Below are 19,319 nucleotides of genomic sequence, written 5' to 3' on the forward strand. Positions count from 1 at the left end.
GCAAGAGCAGTCAGTGCTCTTAACTGCTAAGCCATCTCTCCAGCCCCAACATGGGGTTTTATACAAGAAAATAGTGACTACACCATGACCAGACCAACTTGTTTTGAATGGAATCTTTCCGATCAATGAATGCTTCTTTATGAAGGGGGAGTAGCTCCTTCCAGTGATTTAATCTGGTGGGAGAGAGTGTGGAGGTGAAGAAAGAATGAATGAGAATATGAGTATTTTTAATGAGCATGTCACAGCTCTTTGGGTCTCTTTCCTTACCTGTAAGTTGAAAGATTTATGTGGTTTGTGGGGTCCTGCCTACCTCAATATTGTGAGATGCTAAAGATTTCTTTTTAATTATGTGAGTGTTTGTGCACATGAATTCAGATGCCCACAGAGGCCCTGCACCTTGAGTTGTACATGGTAGTGAGCTGCCAACCATGAGTGCTAGGAACCAAACTCAGGTCCTGTGCAAGAGCAGTATGTGCTCTTAACTGCTGAGCCATTATCTCTCCAGCCCTAATATTGAGGGATTCTACATAGTGAATTTTAAATATTTTTATGTATATGAGTGTTTCGCCTGCATGTATGTAAGTGCACCATGTGTGTACAATGATAGCAGAGGCCAGAAGAGAGTGTCAGATCCCCTGTAATTGGAGTTATGGTTGGTTGTTTGCCACCATATGGGTGCTGGAAATTGAACCCGGGTCCTCTGGAAGACCTGCAAGTGTTTTTAAGCACCAAGTCATCTCTTCAGCCCCTACATAGTGAATTTGAAGCAGATATCTGCTTCCTAAATGTTCCATCCTTGGAACAGATATCATCATAATTTATTTTCTCTGTTCACATTTGGCTGCCCATTCCCTTTCTCTATGGTTCCTTTAAATTCCTCAAATCCTACTTGTCACTCAATTTCCTTTGTACCCTCTTGGTTTACTTTTATTTTCTACAGCTCTTCAGATTACACCTCTAGTTGCCAGTTCGCCATCTCCATGTCTCTTTGCATCCTTGGCTTCTAACTCATGCTATCTCTTTGGGTAATCTTCTGAGGGCTTCCTGTGATCCCCTGTCATTTGTCCCTCTCACAGAAGTACACCCTACTCCAGAGCCAAAGGATCAGGTATTCAGTGGCTCCAGTGACAAACCTGATGTCAGGTTACAGATATTGTTTCCTGAAAGACCACACTACAGTGTCAGTGGAGCCCCAGGCTGCCTTCAATACCCTTCCTTAGCTTGCCTATTCCTTCAAGGTGAGAATAACCAGAATTCATCTCTAGTACCAGTGTGCACCTGGAGACATGGCTCTGAATCTCTGGCCCCTGCTGCTGCTATTACACAAAGGTGAGAACAGTGAACGGGTCAGGTATGAAGCGGAGTAACCCCTTTAAAGAGACAAGAATATTGAGGTAGGGCATGGTGGCTTATGCCTTTTAGCCCAGGACTCTGGAGACTGAGGTAGAGGATTGAGAGTCTGAATCCAGCCTGGACTACATAGAGAAATCCTATCCCCAAAAGTATATAGAATAATAATGTGGAGGTTAACCAATTAGAGAAAAGCTAAAAGGGCCAAGGAAGAGGGCCAGAGATTGGTGCTAGGGGTAGCAGTGAGGGTTCAGAAAGCAGGCCAGTACTTACTGATGAAAGGGCTCAGCTCACTATTCCCTCACTCTATCTTCAGATCCCTGAAGGGAATTGTGCTCAAGGGCAAGGCTGCTTTGAGCTTTGGGCTTCTCTTCTTTAGTGATTTCTGATCTTTCTCCTTATAGTGACTCTGGCCCCTACAGGGCCTCAGTCTTTGGATGCTGGTCTCTCCTTCCTGAAGTCATTCATCTCCACTCTGGACCAAGCTCCGCAGCATTCCCTCAGCCGGGCACAGTTCTCTGCATTCCTGGCCAACATTTCTTCCTTTGAGCTTGGGAGGATGGGGGAGGGACCAGTAGGAGAGCCCCCACCTCTCCAGCCCCCGGCCCTCCGGCTTCACGATTTCCTAGTAACACTGAGAGGAAGCCCGGACTGGGAGCCAATGCTAGGGCTTCTGGGGGATGTGCTGGCACTGCTGGGACAGGAGCAGACTCCCCGGGACTTTTTGGTGCACCAGGCAGGTGTTCTGGGTGGACTTGTGGAGGTACTGCTAGGAGCTCTAGTTCCTGGGGGTCCTCCTTCCCCCACACGGCCCCCATGCACCCGTGATGGGCCCTCTGACTGTGTCCTGACTGCTGATTGGCTGCCTTCTCTGCTATTGTTGTTAGAGGGCACACGCTGGCAGGCCCTGGTGCAGTTGCAGTCCAGTGTGGATCCCACCAATGTCACAGGTCTTGATGGGAGAGAGACAGCTCCTCACTTTTTACAGGGTCTTTTGGGCTTGCTTACCCCAACAGGGGAGCTGGGTTCTGAGGAGGCTCTTTGGGGCGGTCTGCTACGCACAGTGGGGGCCCCCCTCTATGCTGCCTTACAGGAGGGGCTGCTTCGTGTCACTCACTCCCTGCAGGATGAGGTCTTTTCCATTCTGGGCCAACCAGAGCCTGATACCAATGGGCAGTGTCAGGGAGGTGAGTACTGCTAAGACTAGGGCTGGGATGTGGCAGAGAAAGAAGGTGAAATTAGGGCTGTTTTCTTCCTTTCTCCCTCCTAGGTAACCTTCAACAGCTGCTCTTATGGTAAGTAAGAGAAGACTGCCAGTTCTGGGGAATTGGGATCTGGCAATCTGGAGGTAGAGTGCTACAAGAGAAAACTGATGGGAGGGGGTGTGGATTAGTGGTTTTGGAGAGTGATGGTCTGGGTTGGTGTTCAGTTTCCCCTCTTCATAGCCATGTGACCTTGGATACATCATACACTCCATCTATGCCTCAGCTTTCCAATTTGTAAAATAAAGATGGTAATAGCTTTGTTATAAGCGATCAAATGAGTTGATAAAACATAAGCCGCTTAAGGGGCTGGAGAGATGGCTCAGCGGTTAAGAACACTGTTCTTGCAGAAGACCTGGGTTCGAATCCCAGCACCCATATGGCAGCTAACAGCTGTCTGTAACTACAGTTCCAGGGGATCTGAAGTCTGTCTTCCGCGGGCATTGCACGACACGGGTGCACTTACCTACGTGCAGACAATACACACATACACATAAAATAAAATAAATAAATAAAATATTTTTTTTAAAAAGCTGCTTAAAATGGTGCCCAGGCATAGTATCTAATGTTAAAAAAGAATAACTGGACTCCTCCACCCCTTACTAATTCAGTGAAACAATGCCAGAGCACAGTTAGACATATTCAGTTGCCGGGCAGATTTCCTGATATGAGGCCAACCAAGGGTTGTGTTTAAGCTACCTAAAACCAGATGAAGACAGAAGAAAGGACAAGGCCAGGTGGATAGGAGCGGGCTGTCTTAGGCGAGCCTGTGCCTTGATAGCACAAGTCTGTCTTTTCCTCCAGCCTACCTAGCATTCAAATCAGGAATACCTATACTCTCAAGGAGCTTACTTTCGGAAAAACCTATGCTTGCTATATGCTCTGGGGTCAGAGTCTTCAGCTAGAGAAAATGCAAACTGATCATATCCTGCCTGCACCTCTCTCTGCACCTAGGGGCATTCGGCATAACCTTTCCTGGGATGTCCAGGCGCTGGGTTTTCTGTCTGGATCGCCACCTCCACCCCCTGCCCTCTTGCACTGCCTGAGCACAGGAGTGCCTCTGCCCAGGGCTTCCCAGACTTCAGTTCACATCAGTCCTCGACATCGGAGAGCCATCTCTGTGGAGGCCCTCTGCCAGAACCACTCAGGCCCAGCACCACCCTACAGCATTTCCAACTTCTCTATCCACTTGCTCTGCCAGCTTACCAAGCCTGCCACCCCACAGCCCCTTCCCAGCACTGCTGCTATCTGCCAGACAGCTGTGTGGTATGCAGTCTCATGGGCATCAGGTGCCCAAAGTTGGCTCCAGGCCTGCCATGATCAATTTCCTGATCAGTTTCTGGATGCAGTCTGCAGCAATCTCTCATTTTCAGCCCTGTCGGGCCCCAATCGCCGCCTGGTAAAGAGGCTTTGTGCCGGCCTGCTCCCGCCCCCCACCAACTGTCCTGAAGGGCTGGTCCCTGTGCCTCTCACCCCAGAGATCTTTTGGGGTTGCTTCTTGGAGAATGAGACATTGTGGGCTGAGCGGCTATGTGTGGAGGAGAGTCTGCAGGCTGTGCCCCCCCGAAACCAGGCTTGGATTCAGCATGTATGCCAGGGCCCTACCTTGGATGCCACTGCCTTCCCACCTTGCCATGTTGGACCCTGTGGGGAACGCTGTCCAGATGGGGGGAGCTTCCTGCTCATGGTCTGTGCCAATGATACCATGTATGAGGCCCTGGTTCCCTTCTGGGCTTGGTTAGCAGGCCAGTGCAGGATAAGTCGTGGAGGCAATGACACTTGCTTTCTAGAAGGCATGCTGGGCCCCCTTCTGCCTTCTCTGCCACCTTTGGGACCATCCCCACTCTGCCTGGCCCCTGGCCCCTTTCTGCTTGGCATGCTATCCCAATTGCCACGCTGTCAGTCCTCTGTGCCAGCTCTTGCCCACCCCACACGCCTGCATTATCTCCTGCGTCTACTGACCTTCCTTCTGGGTCCAGGGGCTGGAGGGGATGAGACCCAAGGGATGTTGGGTCAAGCCCTGCTACTCTCCAGTCTCCCAGACAATTGTTCATTCTGGGATGCTTTCCGCCCAGAGGGCCGTCACAGTGTACTGCGGACAGTAGGGGAGTACCTGCAGCAGGAACAGCCAACCCCACCAGGCTTCGAGTCCACTGTCAGCCTCAGCTCTGGTATGAGCAAGATGGAGCTGCTGTCCTGCTTCAGTGTGAGTGAGCTGCCTCAGCGAAAGCCCCTGGAGCAAGGGAAGGGCCTTCAGGAAATTCCTCTACTAGAAGGAGCAGTATAGTACTTAAAGTGATTGACACACACAGCTCTAGGGTCTAAAAGCTTAGGATCACATCTTGGTTCTGTGACTAAACTTGGGCAGATTATTCTGTCTGTGAGAAAAATATTCTCATCTATAAACTGGGTAGACACCAGCTTTTAGAATACTTGCAAAGATTAGATTAAATGATATGCACTGTAGGCATAGCCCAGTGCATGATACATAGACACGCAACAAATATGATTCTATCCTATACTATCCTATTCTAGTTATTCATTTATTTAATGTGTATATGTGTGTGTGGTATGTGTTTGTGTCTGTGGGAATGTATATCATATGTGTGCAGGTTCCTGTGGAAGCCAGAAGAGGGCTTTGGATCCCTGAAGCTGGAGTTACAGGAGATTATAAGCCATTAGACATGAGTGCCTGGAATTAAATTTGGGTCCTCTGGAAGAGCAGGAAGAACTCTTAACTGCTGAGCCAGCATCTCTCATGCTGTTGCATTATTCTGTTATATTCTGATTCTCCCCATTTCTACTACAGAACAGAGAGGGATCAAGTTAAAGGGTTTTAATTTTCTCCCTAGGAAGTGAGATTCATGGGCTGGCAGAATTCTGAAAAGTAAGACACACATACAAAAAAAGAGTTTGGGGAGGGCTACAAATCAGAAGACTTCATCAGGTTCGACTATTACATAAATTATTGTGAATTGAAGAAGATAATTATTTTTCTGTGCCATAGTTCTTTTTCTGTAAAGTAAAGGTGTTTAAAATATGTTAAATTCCGGGCTGGAGAGATGGCTCAGTGATTAAGAGCACTGACTGCTCTTGCAGAGGATCCAGGTTTGATTCCCAGCACCCACATGGCAGCTACGAACCGTCCTTAACTCCACTTCCAGGGGAATCTGAAGCCCTCTTCTGACCTCCGTGGTATTGCATGGACACGGTGCACTCACATATATGCAGGCAATACACTCATATACATAAAATAAAAATAATAAAATATTTTTAAAAATATGTTAAATTCCATAATTACATCATTGAGTGTTATGTACAAGGTACTTTGCTAGATTCTTTTGAATATATACAAATTCCTTACTCCATGTTAAGACCACTTTTTAAAAACTTTTTTTTTTCTTAGCCTTTTTGAAACAGGCCAAAACTGTAGCCCCAGTTGGCCTGGAACTCACTATGTAGACCAGGCTGGCCTTGAACTCACAGAGATCCACGTGCCTCTGCCTCCCAAGTGCTAGGACTACAGGCATGTGCCACCGCGCCCAGCAAAAACATTTTCAAAATTTTATTTATTCTTATTTTATGTGTATGAGTGTATTGCCTGCATGTATGTAAGTGCACTCATGTTTTGCAATGCCCTCGGAGGTCAGAAGAGGGGTTGGATCCCCTGGAACTGGAGTTAGCTGCCTTGTGGGTGCTGGAAACCAAACCCCAGTCCCCTGCAAGAGCAGCCAGTGTTCTTAACTGCTGAGCCATCTTTCCAAGCCCAAGACCTCTTTTTTAAGCCCTAGGCTGAGTAAAGTGGAATTAGATAGAATGACTCTATTTGGTCATTTGGTTCAGGTCTACATGTATTTGTTGTCCACGTATGTGCCCAGCATGGGAGAGGATATAAGAAAAGTTAGGATGTGGTTCCAGGCTTAAAGGGACTTACTGTCTAAAAAGACACACATTTTAGCTTCAAATAAGCATCCTTACAAGTTGAGTTGGGGAAGATTCAGGAGGATAAACAAGACAGCTCTCTTGCAACATTTTCTCCCTACTAGCCTGTATTATGGGATCTACTTCAGAGAGAGAAGAGTGTTTGGGCCCTGAAGATCTTAGTACAGGTAATGGGTAGTGGGACACATGGGTTGCAGAGTGACAGCTATGGCCTGAAGTCTGGGCCCAATGAGGCCAGGCCCACCATCTTTTCCTGTACCCAGGCATACCTACACATGCCTCCAGAAGATCTTCAGCAATTGGTGCTTTCAGCAGAGATGGAGGCTGCACAGGGCTTCCTGACACTTATGCATCGTTCCTGGGCCCAGCTTCAGGTGGACAGAGGGAAAGGGAAGAAGGGAAGGGAATCAAAGGATCAAAAGTTCCCGGAACCTAATATTCAGAGGGCTTGCCTTAGTGAGAGGAGGAACCCCAAAGGAGATGGCAGAAGATACTAAGAGTCAGCAACCATTTCTGTGTTCCTACAGGTACCACCATCTGAAGAACAGGCCATGGGTCGCCTAACAGCCCTGCTGCTCCAGCGGTACCCACGCCTCACCTCCCAGCTCTTCATTGATCTGTCACCACTCATCCCTTTCTTGGCTGTCTCTGATCTGATGCGCTTCCCAGCATCTCTTTTGGCCAATGACAGCGTGTAAGCCCCACTCCTGCTTCTCTCAGGGGATGGTCAAGTCCATCTACTATAGAAATCCCTTCCGGAGATCGTCTCTATTATAGCAGGGAGAGTCCACTTCTTGTCCATGACAGCAGGACTATAGCAAAGAGGATACAAGAAAAAGATTAAGACCTGTTACTCTCCTTAGTCTGGCTGCCATCCGGGATCACAGCTCAGGAATGAAACCTGAACAGAAGGAGGCCCTTGCAAAACGACTGTTGGCCCCTGAGCTCTTTGGAGAAGTGCCTGATTGGCCCCAGGAGCGGCTGTGGGCAGTGCTACCCCTGCTCCCCCATCTTCCTCTGGAGAATTTTCTGCAGCTCAGCCCTCACCAGGTAGGAGAATCATCTTTATATGACTGGCCCATTCTCTGCTAGATGGGATAAGAGTTAGGGACATGCCTCCTAGTGGATCCCCATCTCACAGTTGCCCAAAGTTACTCTCCCGATCTTAGATCCAAGCCCTGGAGGATAGTTGGCCAGTGGCAGGTCTTGGGCCAGGGCATGCCCGACATGTGCTGCGTAGCCTGGTGAACCAAAGTGTCGAGGATGGCGAAGAGCAGGTGCGCAGGTGAGTGGTTGTGGAATCAATACCTGTGACCAGCATGGGGGTTTAGAGAGGCAGAGACAGCTGCCCTGGTAGATTGGTGTCCTAGGAAGGAAGGGGCAAGAGAGTAGGAAGTGTCCCTGGAAATCTAGGGGCTCCTAGAGAGAGACCTATATATGGTGCTCATGTTTCCTAATTTGGGGGTCAGAGTGCCTGCTCCATGTACCTTCATAATTTGTGCCTTGATGCTAGCCTTAGCTTCATGCCTCATTCAGGCTTGGGTCCCTCGCATGTTTCCTGAGTCCTGAAGAGCTACAAAGCCTGGTGCCTTTAAGTGATCCAATGGGACCTGTAGAACAGGGGCTGCTGGAATGTGCAGCCAATGGGACCCTCAGTCCAGAAGGACGGGTGAGCCCCTTGACACAGACCTAAAAGATGCCAGACTTCCCCTGGGATTATGTCAGTGACTTGCCCAATGTCACTAACCCATCTCAAGCACAGTGCTGCCAGCTCCCACCTCTGCCACTTCCATTCCCTAGTCCTATGCATTCTTATCTGCTACCACCTCTTCTTAGCCCTACCCTATACACCTGCTGTGTTCTTGATAGTAATCTACGCTGGTCCTGTCCCTGGTTCCAAGTCCCAGCTCTGTTAAACACAAATGTGACTTTGGAGAGGACATCCAGGATACAGTTGTCTTTTCTCTCCTGTTCCAAACCTTCTTTTGCTACAGGTGGCATATGAACTTCTGGGGGTGCTGCGCTCATCTGGAGGAGCTGTCTTAAGCCCCCGAGAGCTACGGGTCTGGGCTCCTCTCTTTCCTCAGCTTGGCCTCCGCTTCCTGCAGGAGCTGTCAGAGACCCAGCTCAGAGCCATGCTTCCTGCCCTACAGGGAGCCAGTGTCACACCTGCCCAGGTGAGCTTGTCTTACTCCCTGGAGTCCCAGTTATGAGAATCACATATAGGGATACCATCAGCTCCTTCTTTCCCTGGGTAAGCAGTAAAGAACTCTGCCAGCAAGGCATCCCTAATTCCCCTTCCTCAGATCAAGAAGGACCCTCAGGCAGGTGAGTCCCTGGGGTGGTTGAGAGGGAGCTAGAAGTTTTAGAGAGCAGGTCCAAGGACCTGTTTGGGACTTGGCTACTGGGGCCTGAGAGATGTTAATCCCTGACCCATCCCATCACAGGCTGTTCTGCTGCTTGGAAGGCTCCTCCCTAGGCATGATGTGAGTAGCAGCAACTTCTCAATATCCTCTAGAGGTCTCTGTCCCCTGTTTCCATGACTCTTGCATCTCTTCCCTCTCAGCTTCCCTCATATCAGCTGCCCTGTGCACTGGATTGTTGTCTTCCTCATCACCCTGCCCCTCTTCTTCAGGCCTCTTATCTCTTGCTCCTCAGCTGTCCCTGGAGGAACTCTGCTCCTTGCATCCTCTCCTGCCAGGTCTCAGCCCCCACACACTCCAGGCCATTCCTAAACGAGTTCTGGTTGGGGCTTGTTCCTGCCTGGCCCCTGAATTGTCACGGCTATCAGCTTGCCAGACGGCTGCACTGCTGCAGGCCTTTCGGGTATGATTTAAACAGGAGATAAGCAGGGATTGGGTGCTGTTTGGGAAGAGGGCATCTTTCTTGTGCCCAGGGAAGGCTCCTCTCAACCTCACCATTTCTCTTTACGCACACACACACACACACACACACACACACACACACGCACACACACACACGCACACACACACACACACACACACACACACACACACACACTCATACTATACAGGTATACAAATAAATACCACTAATTCTTGTGCAGGTGAAAGATGGCATTAAAAATATGGGTACAACAGGCGCTGGTGCAGCTGTGTGCATTCCTGGTCAGGTATGTATGGGATCTCCAAACTCAGCTCCTCTCCATGTTTGGCTGGTTTCATCTGGCTGGTGTCATCTCACACACTCCCCCTGCAGTGGCTCTGAAAGTTCAGGTTAGCTGTGCCCACCTAGACACTAACAACTCCCGTCTTCCTGATATACAACAGCATGACCCCTGCTGCCCTACAATGTCAAAGCCAGAGGGCCTGAGAAATCTTCCAGGCCAGCCACCTGCTTTCAGATGAAAGACCAAGGCTGAGGGACGCTAAGGGACTTCTGTTCTTTAATTGTCTAACCAGCAGTGACATGGCCTCAATAGCCTGAAGTCTGAGGGCATTTAGGCATTCACTGCTACAATGACAAGTGTCATTCCACCCTAGTCCTAGCTTTGGTCCCTTTCTGCCCTTCTCTGAGGACTAGTGCAGGTCCTCTCACTTATCACTGCACTGCTATTCCCATCACTGCCAGCAGCCCATCCCCACCACTTGGCCAGACTGCCTGCTTCCCCTGCTCCCATTAAAGCTACTACAGCTGGACACTGCAGTTCTTCTGGCAAACCGAAGGCGCTATCGGCAGCTGCCTTGGTCTGAGCAGCAGGTAATTTATTCTTCTTCCCTCAGAACTTCCTCTCCTTCACCTCCTTTATTCATCCCTTGTTCTATTTGATTCGATACCTTTAAAAATTTTTTTTATATATTATTAATTTTTATTTTATGTGTATGTGTGTATTGCCTGCACCCATGCTGTGCAATACCTGCAGAGGTCAGAAGACGCTGTCGGACCCCCTGGGACTGGAGTTATGGACAGTTGTTAGCTGCCATGTGGGTGCTAGGATTCAAACCCGGGTCTTCTGCAAGAACAACCAGTGCTCTTAACCGCTGAGCCATCTCTCCAGCCCCTGATTTGATACCTTTTTACTGGGCTCCCTTGGCCTCTCTCTCTCTCTCTCTCTCTCTCTCTCTCTCTCTCTCTCTCTCTCAAAGGAACAGAGCTTTGAGAGAGAGGGACTGGTGGGAACCAAAAAGTAGAGGAGGACTGAGCCCAAGTAGAGAAGTAGGACTGAGCCCAAGGCTTCTGAGATCTTTAGGACAATATCTCTACTGGGAAGCTGTTCTTTCTTTGTTTTATAGGCACAGTTTCTCTGGAAGAAGATGCAGATGCCTACCAATGTGACCCTCAGGAATCTGCAGTGAGTAACTTAACTTACATTAAACAATTTCATTCAATTGATATTATTATTACTACTACCACCACATGCTTACTATATACCTGGTATTGTGTGATTAGGATACAGAAATGGACGGATTGTTGCAGCCTTATTAACAACATTTTTCCCTCCGCTTGCCCTCTTCCTTCCCTTCTGCAGTGCCACAGCTATCCTAATTATTGCTACAGGACTCAGACAATCTGAGCTCAGATCACATCCCTGTTACCAAGATCAAGTCACTTAATTACTCTAAGCTTCAGTTTTTTTCTTTTTATATGAGAATTAAAGTAGATAGTCATTGTGAAGATGAAATGAGATAAGGCATATAAGATATTTGTCACAGTTCCTGACCCAGTGTAAACTCTCTTGCTGTTCTTAATTTAAGGTGACTTCAGAGCCTCTAGAGGAAGAAGTAGCTAGCACCTTAGATACACCTGCAGTAAAAGAACCAGGGGCTTTGGAATCTGAAGACATGACTCCAATCTCAATTTACGTTTAGTAGATTGACATTCAGAACATCCCTTGACCTCTGTAGACCTTTATTTCTTCTCTGATAAACAGTGTTGATGTTATGGGGAGCCAATGAAGGTATCTATGCACAGCATTTCGCAAACAAATGAACATCTGTCTTTGTGTTGAGAGTACTGATACTAAGGTGCAGGCAAGCTATTACATGTGTTAAAAGAGCATCTTCCCACTCACATACCCACAGGGCTCTGGGCAACCTGGCAGGGGGAATGTCCTGTGAGTTTCTGCAGCAGATCAACTCAATGGTAGACTTCCTTGATGTGGTACACATGCTCTACCAACTGCCCACTGGTGTTCGAGGGAGCCTGGTGAGGTGGGGGGAACTCTTAGATATTAGTGGGAGGCTTGGACCTTGGATTCAGAACCCCAGCCCCCATGCTCATCTATCTCTTAACTCTGCTTTGTCCACCTTGTCCTCAGAGGGCCTGTATCTGGGCAGAGCTACAGAGGAGGATGGCAATGCCAGAGCCAGAGCTGACCACCCTAGGTCCAGAACTGAGTGAGCTTGACACAAAGCTACTTCTGGACTTACCGTAAGTGGCATGGCTGGAGGGAGATACGGGATCCTTGGGATATTCAACTGCAAGTAGCTCTCCCCTTGGGAAATGCCCTAGACGAGGCAGTTTTCTGTTTGGTGGTTTCCACGCATCATTTATTTATAGCCCAGAGATTTCTTTCAAAATTGTTTTGTGTGTCTGCTGGCTCCCAGCATAGGATAGCTGAGGCTGGTGACACTGTGTTGCCACCTGTCAGGTAAATTTAATAAAAATCTAAGCCATGTTAGTGGATGTAGAATATGTGAAATGAGGGAGGAAATGGTCTAATTCTGTCCCAGGGACTTGTAATCTTAGAGCACCATGTTCTCAGTATGTTCAGAGGAGTGGCTAAAGAGAAAAAAAACATGAAAAATGTGTAAAAAAACCTTGAAATCCCCAAGGAGTTACCAAAAAGAAAATGTGCAACCAACCTTCCTTCCTTCCTTCCTTCCTTCCTTCCTTCCTTCCTTCCTTCCTTTCTCTTCCTTCCTTCCTTCATTCCTTCATTCCTTTGTTCGTTCCTTCCTTCCTTCCTTCTTTTCTTCCTTCTTTGTTCTTTCTTCCTTTCTTCTTCCTTCCTTCCTTTCTTTTTCTTTCTTTCTTCTTTCTCCCTCCTTCCTTTCTCCCTCCTTCCTTTCTCCTTCCTTCCTTCCTTCCTTCCTTCCTTCCTTCCTTCCTTCTTTCCTTTTTTCTTTTTTTGGTGTTTTTGAGATAGGGTCTCATTGTAGCCCCAGCTGGGTTGGAACTCACTGATCAGGCTAGGCTCAATCTCACAGAGATCCACCTGCCTCTGCCTCCAAAGTGCTGGGATTAAAGGTGTGTGCCACTACTCCCAGCATATTGAGCTTATTTCTGAATAGTTCCATGGGACAAAACTAGAAGTAATGAGTTAAAAAATCAGATTTTTGCACAAAGTAATATAACTGAAGTAGAGATCATTTGTACTATCCAAAACTAAACTGGATGATACCATGTAAAGAATGCTAGAGGGCAAATATAAGTAAGAGTTGGGAGAGAGAAGCCTAGATGAGTCCAAGGTTCCTTCCACCCAGAGATTCTAGTTTTTGAGTATCTTATCCATGTGCTTCTTTTCCCATTTTTACCCACCCCAGCTGTTATCATCTGGGATAAAGACTTCCTGGAGATATGAGGAGAGTAAAAATCAATTGGTTCTCATCCTTACACGTTTGCAGGCCTTCCATAGATTTGTCTCTCATACAACTTGGACTAGTTCTAGAATTTGCACCCTATATAAGAGTACAGGATATCACTTCTGATTTCTGTTTTTGTTTGTAAAAGGCCATTTAAATCCCTTTAACCATATTGGTTCTTTAAGATAACTTAGAACTTCAAGAGCCTGAATGAGGTAAAAGACTTTGAACCACAAGTCAGAAAATCAGAGTTTCTTATTTGTGAAAGAGAGATAACAAATATTTTAATAATGTTCAATATATGGGGCTTTTGAATTCATTAGATTAGGTAGGATTTTGTTAACAAAAAAATTAGAGCTATTAGAGTTGGTGGCTGGAGAGATGGCTCAGTGGTTAAGAGCACTAGCTGCTCTTACAGAGGACCCCGGTTCAGTTCTCAGCACCCATGTGGCAGCTAACAATTGTCTGCAACTCCAGTTCCAAGGGATCTGACACCCTCTACTGGCCTCCACTCACATTTTACAACATAGGTGCACTTTTATACATGTACTCATCCACATAAAATAAAAAGAAAGAAATTTTAAAAAATTTTAAAGAAAAATTAGAGACCTGTCACTGTCTTTGTTCTCTCCCTTCAAACACAATGGCTGAGGACTGTTTAATATTAGTTCTGTAGAGAGTCACAGACTTTGTTCTATTAGCTCTTGTCTGGGGAACGTGGGGTTTGGTGATCTCTATTCATCTTGACTCAGTACCAACTAAATGTCCCTACTGTCAAATTTCAATAATAGGATCCAGCTGATGGATAGATTATCCAATGATTCCATCATGTTGGTAGTGGAGTTGATACAGAGTGCTCCAGAGCAGCTACTGGCACTGACCCCATTCCACCAGGAAGCCCTGGCAGAGAAGGCACTAAAAAACCTGGTAAGAGTCCACCCTACCAGAATCAGAGTGCTGTCCTTGGCAACACTTGCCCTTCAGACAGTGCTCTTTCACTTCTAGGCCCAAACCCTAGACAAGTTCCTACCTACAAGACCCTAAAAAGCCTTGGCCTCTGGATCTGCCTTTCCATTGATAACCTGCTTCATGTTTCATGTTCATGCCCCTTGGAGTCTAAGAAATCCTTTGGGGTCTATCCCTTAGTCTTTCTTTCTGCTCTTATTTGAGCTCATTCACTGTTTAAGGCAGTGAACAAAGGGGGAGGGAAGGTCAAGGGGCGCGTTGCCTTGATCAAAGAGTCTGGTACTGAGTCAAGTGCTTTATCTAAGACCTGATGCCCCTCTCCAGGTTCCAAAGGAGACCCCAATCTCAGAAGAAGCCCTGGAGACATTGGGCCCCTTGGTTGGATTCCTGGGAACAGAGAGCACACGGCGGATCCCTTTATCGATTCTGCTGTCCCATCTCAGTCAGCTGCAGGGCTTCTGCCTAGGAGAGATGTTTGCCACAGAGCTTGGATGGCTGCTATTGCAGGAACCTGTTCTTGGGTACGGCTCTTTCGAAAAGCCAGGATTTTTTTTTTTCTTTGGTCTTTTTGAGACAGGGTCTCCCTGTACCTCCAGCTGTCCTGGAACTCATTATGTAGACCAAGCTGGCCTTGAACTCATAGAGATCTGCCTGCCTCTACCTCTTGAGTGCAGAGATTAAAGTCATGTACCACCACACCTGGCAAGAAATGTCAGATTTTAATATACACTAACCATTCCTTCGACCTGAGTGGCAGCCCAGTCTATATGTTTAAAGGTTCCCTGAGTCCCCTATCATAGTATGCCTATTTTCCTCACAGTTCCCTCAATTCCATGCTGTCCCTCCTGTCCCCTAGGAAACCAGAGTTGTGGAGCCAGGATGAAGTAGAACAAGCTGGACGCCTAGTATTCACTCTGTCTACTGAGGCTATTTCCTTGATCCCCAGGGTGAGGTGAAGGAACAAGGGAAAGGGTAAATGCATAGAGGAGGCTGGGGGTGGCTGTGGGGAGCTCAAGTCATGGAGGGCAAAGGGAGTGCAGCCTGTGTCTAGGGAGATTGCTAAACAAAGGCAGGGATTGTTTTATGTTTTCAAATTTTTTGTCTGTTTACTTGCTCATTTGTTTGAGACAGAGCTTACTCTATAGCTCAGGCTGGCCTGAACTCATTCTGTAGCCCAAACTGGCTTCAAACTCATGGCAATCCTGCTTCAGCATGTCAAGGGTTAGGATTACAGGCATGAGTGATTACAGTGACAATAGAATTTTGAAATTATAGCTGTAGCACAGGGCTTGACTCTGCCCAGATCTTCTCTCTCTCTCCCTCTACTTTATCCTGCAGGAGGCTTTGGGCCCAGAGACCCTGGAGCGGCTTCTAGAAAAGCAGCAGAGCTGGGAGCAGAGTAGAGTCGGACATCTGTGTGTTGGTCCACAGCTTGCTCACAAGAAAGCAGCTCTGGTGGCTGGGATTGTACGTCCAGCTGCTGAGGGTCTCCCAGGTAAAGTACCCAAATACTCATATGTCCAGTAGGGTGTATGGGAGAAAGTATCAAGGCAAACAATTCCGTCAGAAGCCTGGACTCCACAACTGTGGGTGAAATTCAGTGGCTGAATGTTGCCCAGCATGTGTGAAGCCCTGGGCTCTATCACCAGCACCACAAGGGGGAAAAAAGCCTGGGCTGTAGGTGTGTTGTGCCCCTTGAGCAGATTTGCAGACCAGCTTTCCAGGCTTTGGTAATCAATAAAGCAAATGGGTCAGAGGATGGAATTCAAGGATTCTTCTAGTTCTAAGGGTCTATAATTCTGGAAGTTTATAACCCATTAAAAATTTAAAGCCAGGTGTGGTGGTACACTCCTGTCATCCCAGACCTTGGTGGGTGGAGGCAGGAGGATCAGGAGTTCAAGGTCAGCATCAGCTATATAACTGATTTGAGGCCAACCTAGGCTACACGAGACACTGTCTCAAAATAAAACAGAATACAATTTAGCCAAGGACTCCATTTTCTTGTTCTCTTATCAGCTGACTCAGCTTTTGCTTGGCAAAGTGTGGCCCTCTTTCTCTAGAAGGAAGGCTAGAACCTAGGTTCTGACTCAGCTTTTCCATTAAACATCTGAGCAATCTCCTCTGTCTTTCATTTAGTAAATAAGGGCCTTGTTTTATCCAGTCATTTTTGTTCAAATACTCTTTGAGCTCTATAAATCTCACTCTGTAATCATTCTTTATTCTATACTGCCCATACTGTCCATTCTCAAAAGGTTGAAAAGATCATTCCATCTACAGAGATCACTCTGGGCATAATTTAGTACTATACTAACCCCTCGGTCCTGTCTTTCTGCTTCAGAGCCTGTCCCAAACTGTGCAGACATACGGGGGACCTTCCCAGCAGCCTGGTCTGCAACACAGATTGCAGAGATGGAACTTTCAGACTTTGAAGACTGCCTGGCACTATTTGCAGGAGACCCGGGACTTGGGCCTGAGGAACTACGGGCAGCCATGGGCAAAGCAAAGCAGGTCAGGGATGGAGAGGCTAATAGCAGCTGGAGGGGTCAAAACATGAGGAAGTTGGTTGGGTGTGATATGGAATCCAAGGGAATGGAGAATTGGGTAAGTGGTGAGGAAACAGAAGATAAGAGAGAGTTTGGATCACAAGGAGGTCAGAAGGGATCAATATTGAGGACAGCAAGCTAGTACAGTGGATAGAGGGATTATTTCAGTGTCCATCAAAATAATCTGGGGGAGCAGATTTTTAAAAGGCTGGCATTGGGGGTCCCATGATAGACTAAAATTCTCTGGAGTTTGGGTCTGGGCATCCATTTTAGCAGACACTTCAGGGAGTCTGGTTCATATTAAAGTTTAAAATTCGTGGACTAGAGTTTGCTCTTCTTTCCTACTGAGACTCTAGGTCTTTCAGTAACCCTTAAATCAGAGAAGCTCTCTCATTTTACTGTTGAGGAAACTAAAGAAAAGGCAAGTGATCGGCCCAGTGAATGTTCCACAGCTAAAGTCTAAGATTCCACATTCTGACTCTTAGTCCAGTGCTGTTTCCACTAACATTTTCCTGTTTTCTTCCTAGTTGTGGGGTCCCCCCCAAGGATTCCGTCCTGAGCAGATCCTGCAGCTGGGCCGGCTCTTAATAGGTCTAGGAGAGCAGGAGCTACAGGAGCTGATCCTGGTAGACTGGGGAGTGCTGAGCACCCTAGGGCAAATAGATGGCTGGAGCTCTGTCCAGGTAACATCTTCTCCCTTGCCACTCCTTAGACATCATCCTATAGATCTGCTCCTCTAAGTTATCTAAACCTAAGGAATTTTTGTCTTGTGAGCTTTCCTGGCCATTCCTTCTATCTTTTCTTGGTTTGGGTTTTGTTGTTGTTGTTGTGTTTTGTTTGTTTTATGTTTTTTAGACAGGACCTTATGTAGCCCAGGCTGGTCTTGACCTTGCTATATAACTGAGGATGACCTTGAGCTCCTGATCCTCCTGCCAGAAGTCTGTCAAGCTCTGGGATTACAAGTGTGCCTACTCGGCTTCTAGATTTCTTAATATTTCATAATAGTGACATTAGGAACTCTTATTTATTTTTATTTTATGTGTATGAATGTTTTGTCTGCATGTATGTGAGCCAGAGAGGGTGTTGGATCCCCTGGAACTAGAGTTATAGATGGATTGTAGATCATCAGGTGAGTGATAGGAATGGAATCGGGTCCTCTGCAAGAGCAGCCTGTGGTCCCAACCACTGAGCCATCTCTCCAGCCCCACGTTTAGGAACTCTGATTTATTCATTCTGAGATTCTAGATACATAATATTCTCTGGTCTCCTATTTTTCTTTCCCCTTTTTTCTTCTTTTATTTATTTACTTTTTCTGAGGGGGAGAGTATATCCTTGACCTTCTCCATGGCTAGTGGATCTTCTGATCTTAATAACAAGGCAATATAATATAGTATCACCCTCTATTCCCCTAATTACATCCCCATCCATTAATTCCTCATGATTTCTCTCTTTATCCTGTGCTTCCCCCCAGCTCCGAGTTGTGGTCTCCAGTTTTCTACAGCAGAGTGGTCGGCATGTGAGCCACTTGGACTTCATTCACCTGACAGCACTGGGTTACACACTTTGTGGACTGCGGCCAGAGGAGTTACAGCATATCAGCAGTTGGGAGTTTAGGTCACCTATGGAGGGCTTTGGGTGGTGCTATTGAGGTGAAGATGGGTTCATGAAGGGGTAGTGCCATGAAGGAAGCGAGCTCATTTAAAGCCATTTCTTACTTCATTCTGTGATCACAGTGTCTATCACTGAAGCTGAATTCTTCTCTCTTCCTCCCTGTTGCTTTACAGCCAAGCAGCTCTCTTTCTGGGTAACCTGCATCTCCCATGCTCTGAGGAACAGCTGGAGGTTCTGGCCTACCTACTTGTTCTGCCTGGTGGCTTTGGCCCAGTCAGCAACTGGGGACCTGAGATCTTCACTGAAATTGGCACAATAGCAGGTGGAGAGGCTGTGTTACTGCTGGTACTAGTTGTCAAGGTTTGATTTCCACATCATGGGTGGACTGTGATATTTAGACACATCCTGCTTCCTTCAATAGCTGGAATCCCAGACTTGGCTCTTTCAGCATTACTGCAGGGACAGATCCAGGGCCTAACTCCTCTTGCCATTTCTGTCATCCCTGCTCCTAAGTTTGCAGTAAGTGTTCATGGACAGGGGCCTAGGGTAATCACAGGAAAGCCAGGGTCCAGCAGGGTTACATGGATGCACTGATCCTTGTCCGCACTTCCAGGTGGTTTTCAACCCCATCCAGCTATCTAGTTTCACTAGTGTTCAGGCTGTAGCGGTCACTCCTGAGCAAATGGCCTTTCTGAGTCCTGAGCAGCGAAGAGCAGTTGCCTGGGCCCAGCACGAAGGGAGGGAGATTCCAGAACAGCAGGGTGAGTTCCTACTAGCACAGCCTGACATGCTATCATGTGACCTAGACTCTAAGTCCTAACTTAGTGCTGTCTGGCCTTCAGAACCCACAAAGGGGGATTTCTGGACTGGAGGGGTCTATAGGCCAAGAGCTAGTTTCGAAGCATCAAAGGCTCCTAGGGAACAGAATTGTGATATTCCTCCCATTCTTTGTCTCATTATAGGTCGAAGCTCAGCCTGGGGTCTCTATGACTGGTTCCAGTCCTCCTGGTCTCTGGCACTGACCATCAGCTTTATTGATCACCTGTTATGATAATGTCCTTTCAATTGAAGGAGATTGTTGGGAGAGAAAACTTACATCA

General features: G+C 47.2%; 1 protein-coding gene across 2 annotated transcripts; it reads left to right on the forward strand.

Moving 5' to 3' along the window:
- The first annotated feature begins 1,286 nt into the window (after nt 1-1,286).
- Strc (stereocilin) lies at nt 1,287-19,282 on the forward strand. 2 transcript variants are annotated; one of them, XM_008822306.2, is made up of 29 exons: nt 1,287-1,329; nt 1,755-2,537; nt 2,621-2,645; nt 3,567-4,818; nt 6,659-6,721; nt 6,818-6,928; nt 7,082-7,248; nt 7,418-7,604; nt 7,724-7,839; nt 8,091-8,223; nt 8,549-8,731; nt 9,002-9,040; nt 9,213-9,380; nt 9,622-9,687; nt 10,149-10,274; nt 10,808-10,866; nt 11,597-11,720; nt 11,833-11,945; nt 13,891-14,026; nt 14,390-14,586; nt 14,922-15,012; nt 15,404-15,560; nt 16,404-16,573; nt 17,136-17,291; nt 18,080-18,222; nt 18,393-18,541; nt 18,641-18,738; nt 18,833-18,980; nt 19,182-19,282. In XM_008822306.2, exons 1-29 carry the CDS (start codon nt 1,287-1,289, stop codon nt 19,268-19,270), a joined length of 5,292 nt encoding a protein of 1,763 aa, XP_008820528.1. In that variant the 3' UTR covers nt 19,271-19,282. The 2 variants fall into 2 exon arrangements, with proteins under 2 accessions (XP_008820528.1, XP_008820527.1); XM_008822305.2 differs by having other exon boundaries at nt 1,287-1,323; nt 1,734-2,537.
- Nucleotides 19,283-19,319: the final 37 nt, after the last annotated feature.

This window comes from Nannospalax galili, unplaced genomic scaffold (genome assembly GCF_000622305.1).
Source record: "Nannospalax galili isolate Female #2095 unplaced genomic scaffold, S.galili_v1.0 scaffold1909, whole genome shotgun sequence".
NCBI classification, from domain to species: domain Eukaryota; kingdom Metazoa; phylum Chordata; class Mammalia; order Rodentia; family Spalacidae; genus Nannospalax; species Nannospalax galili.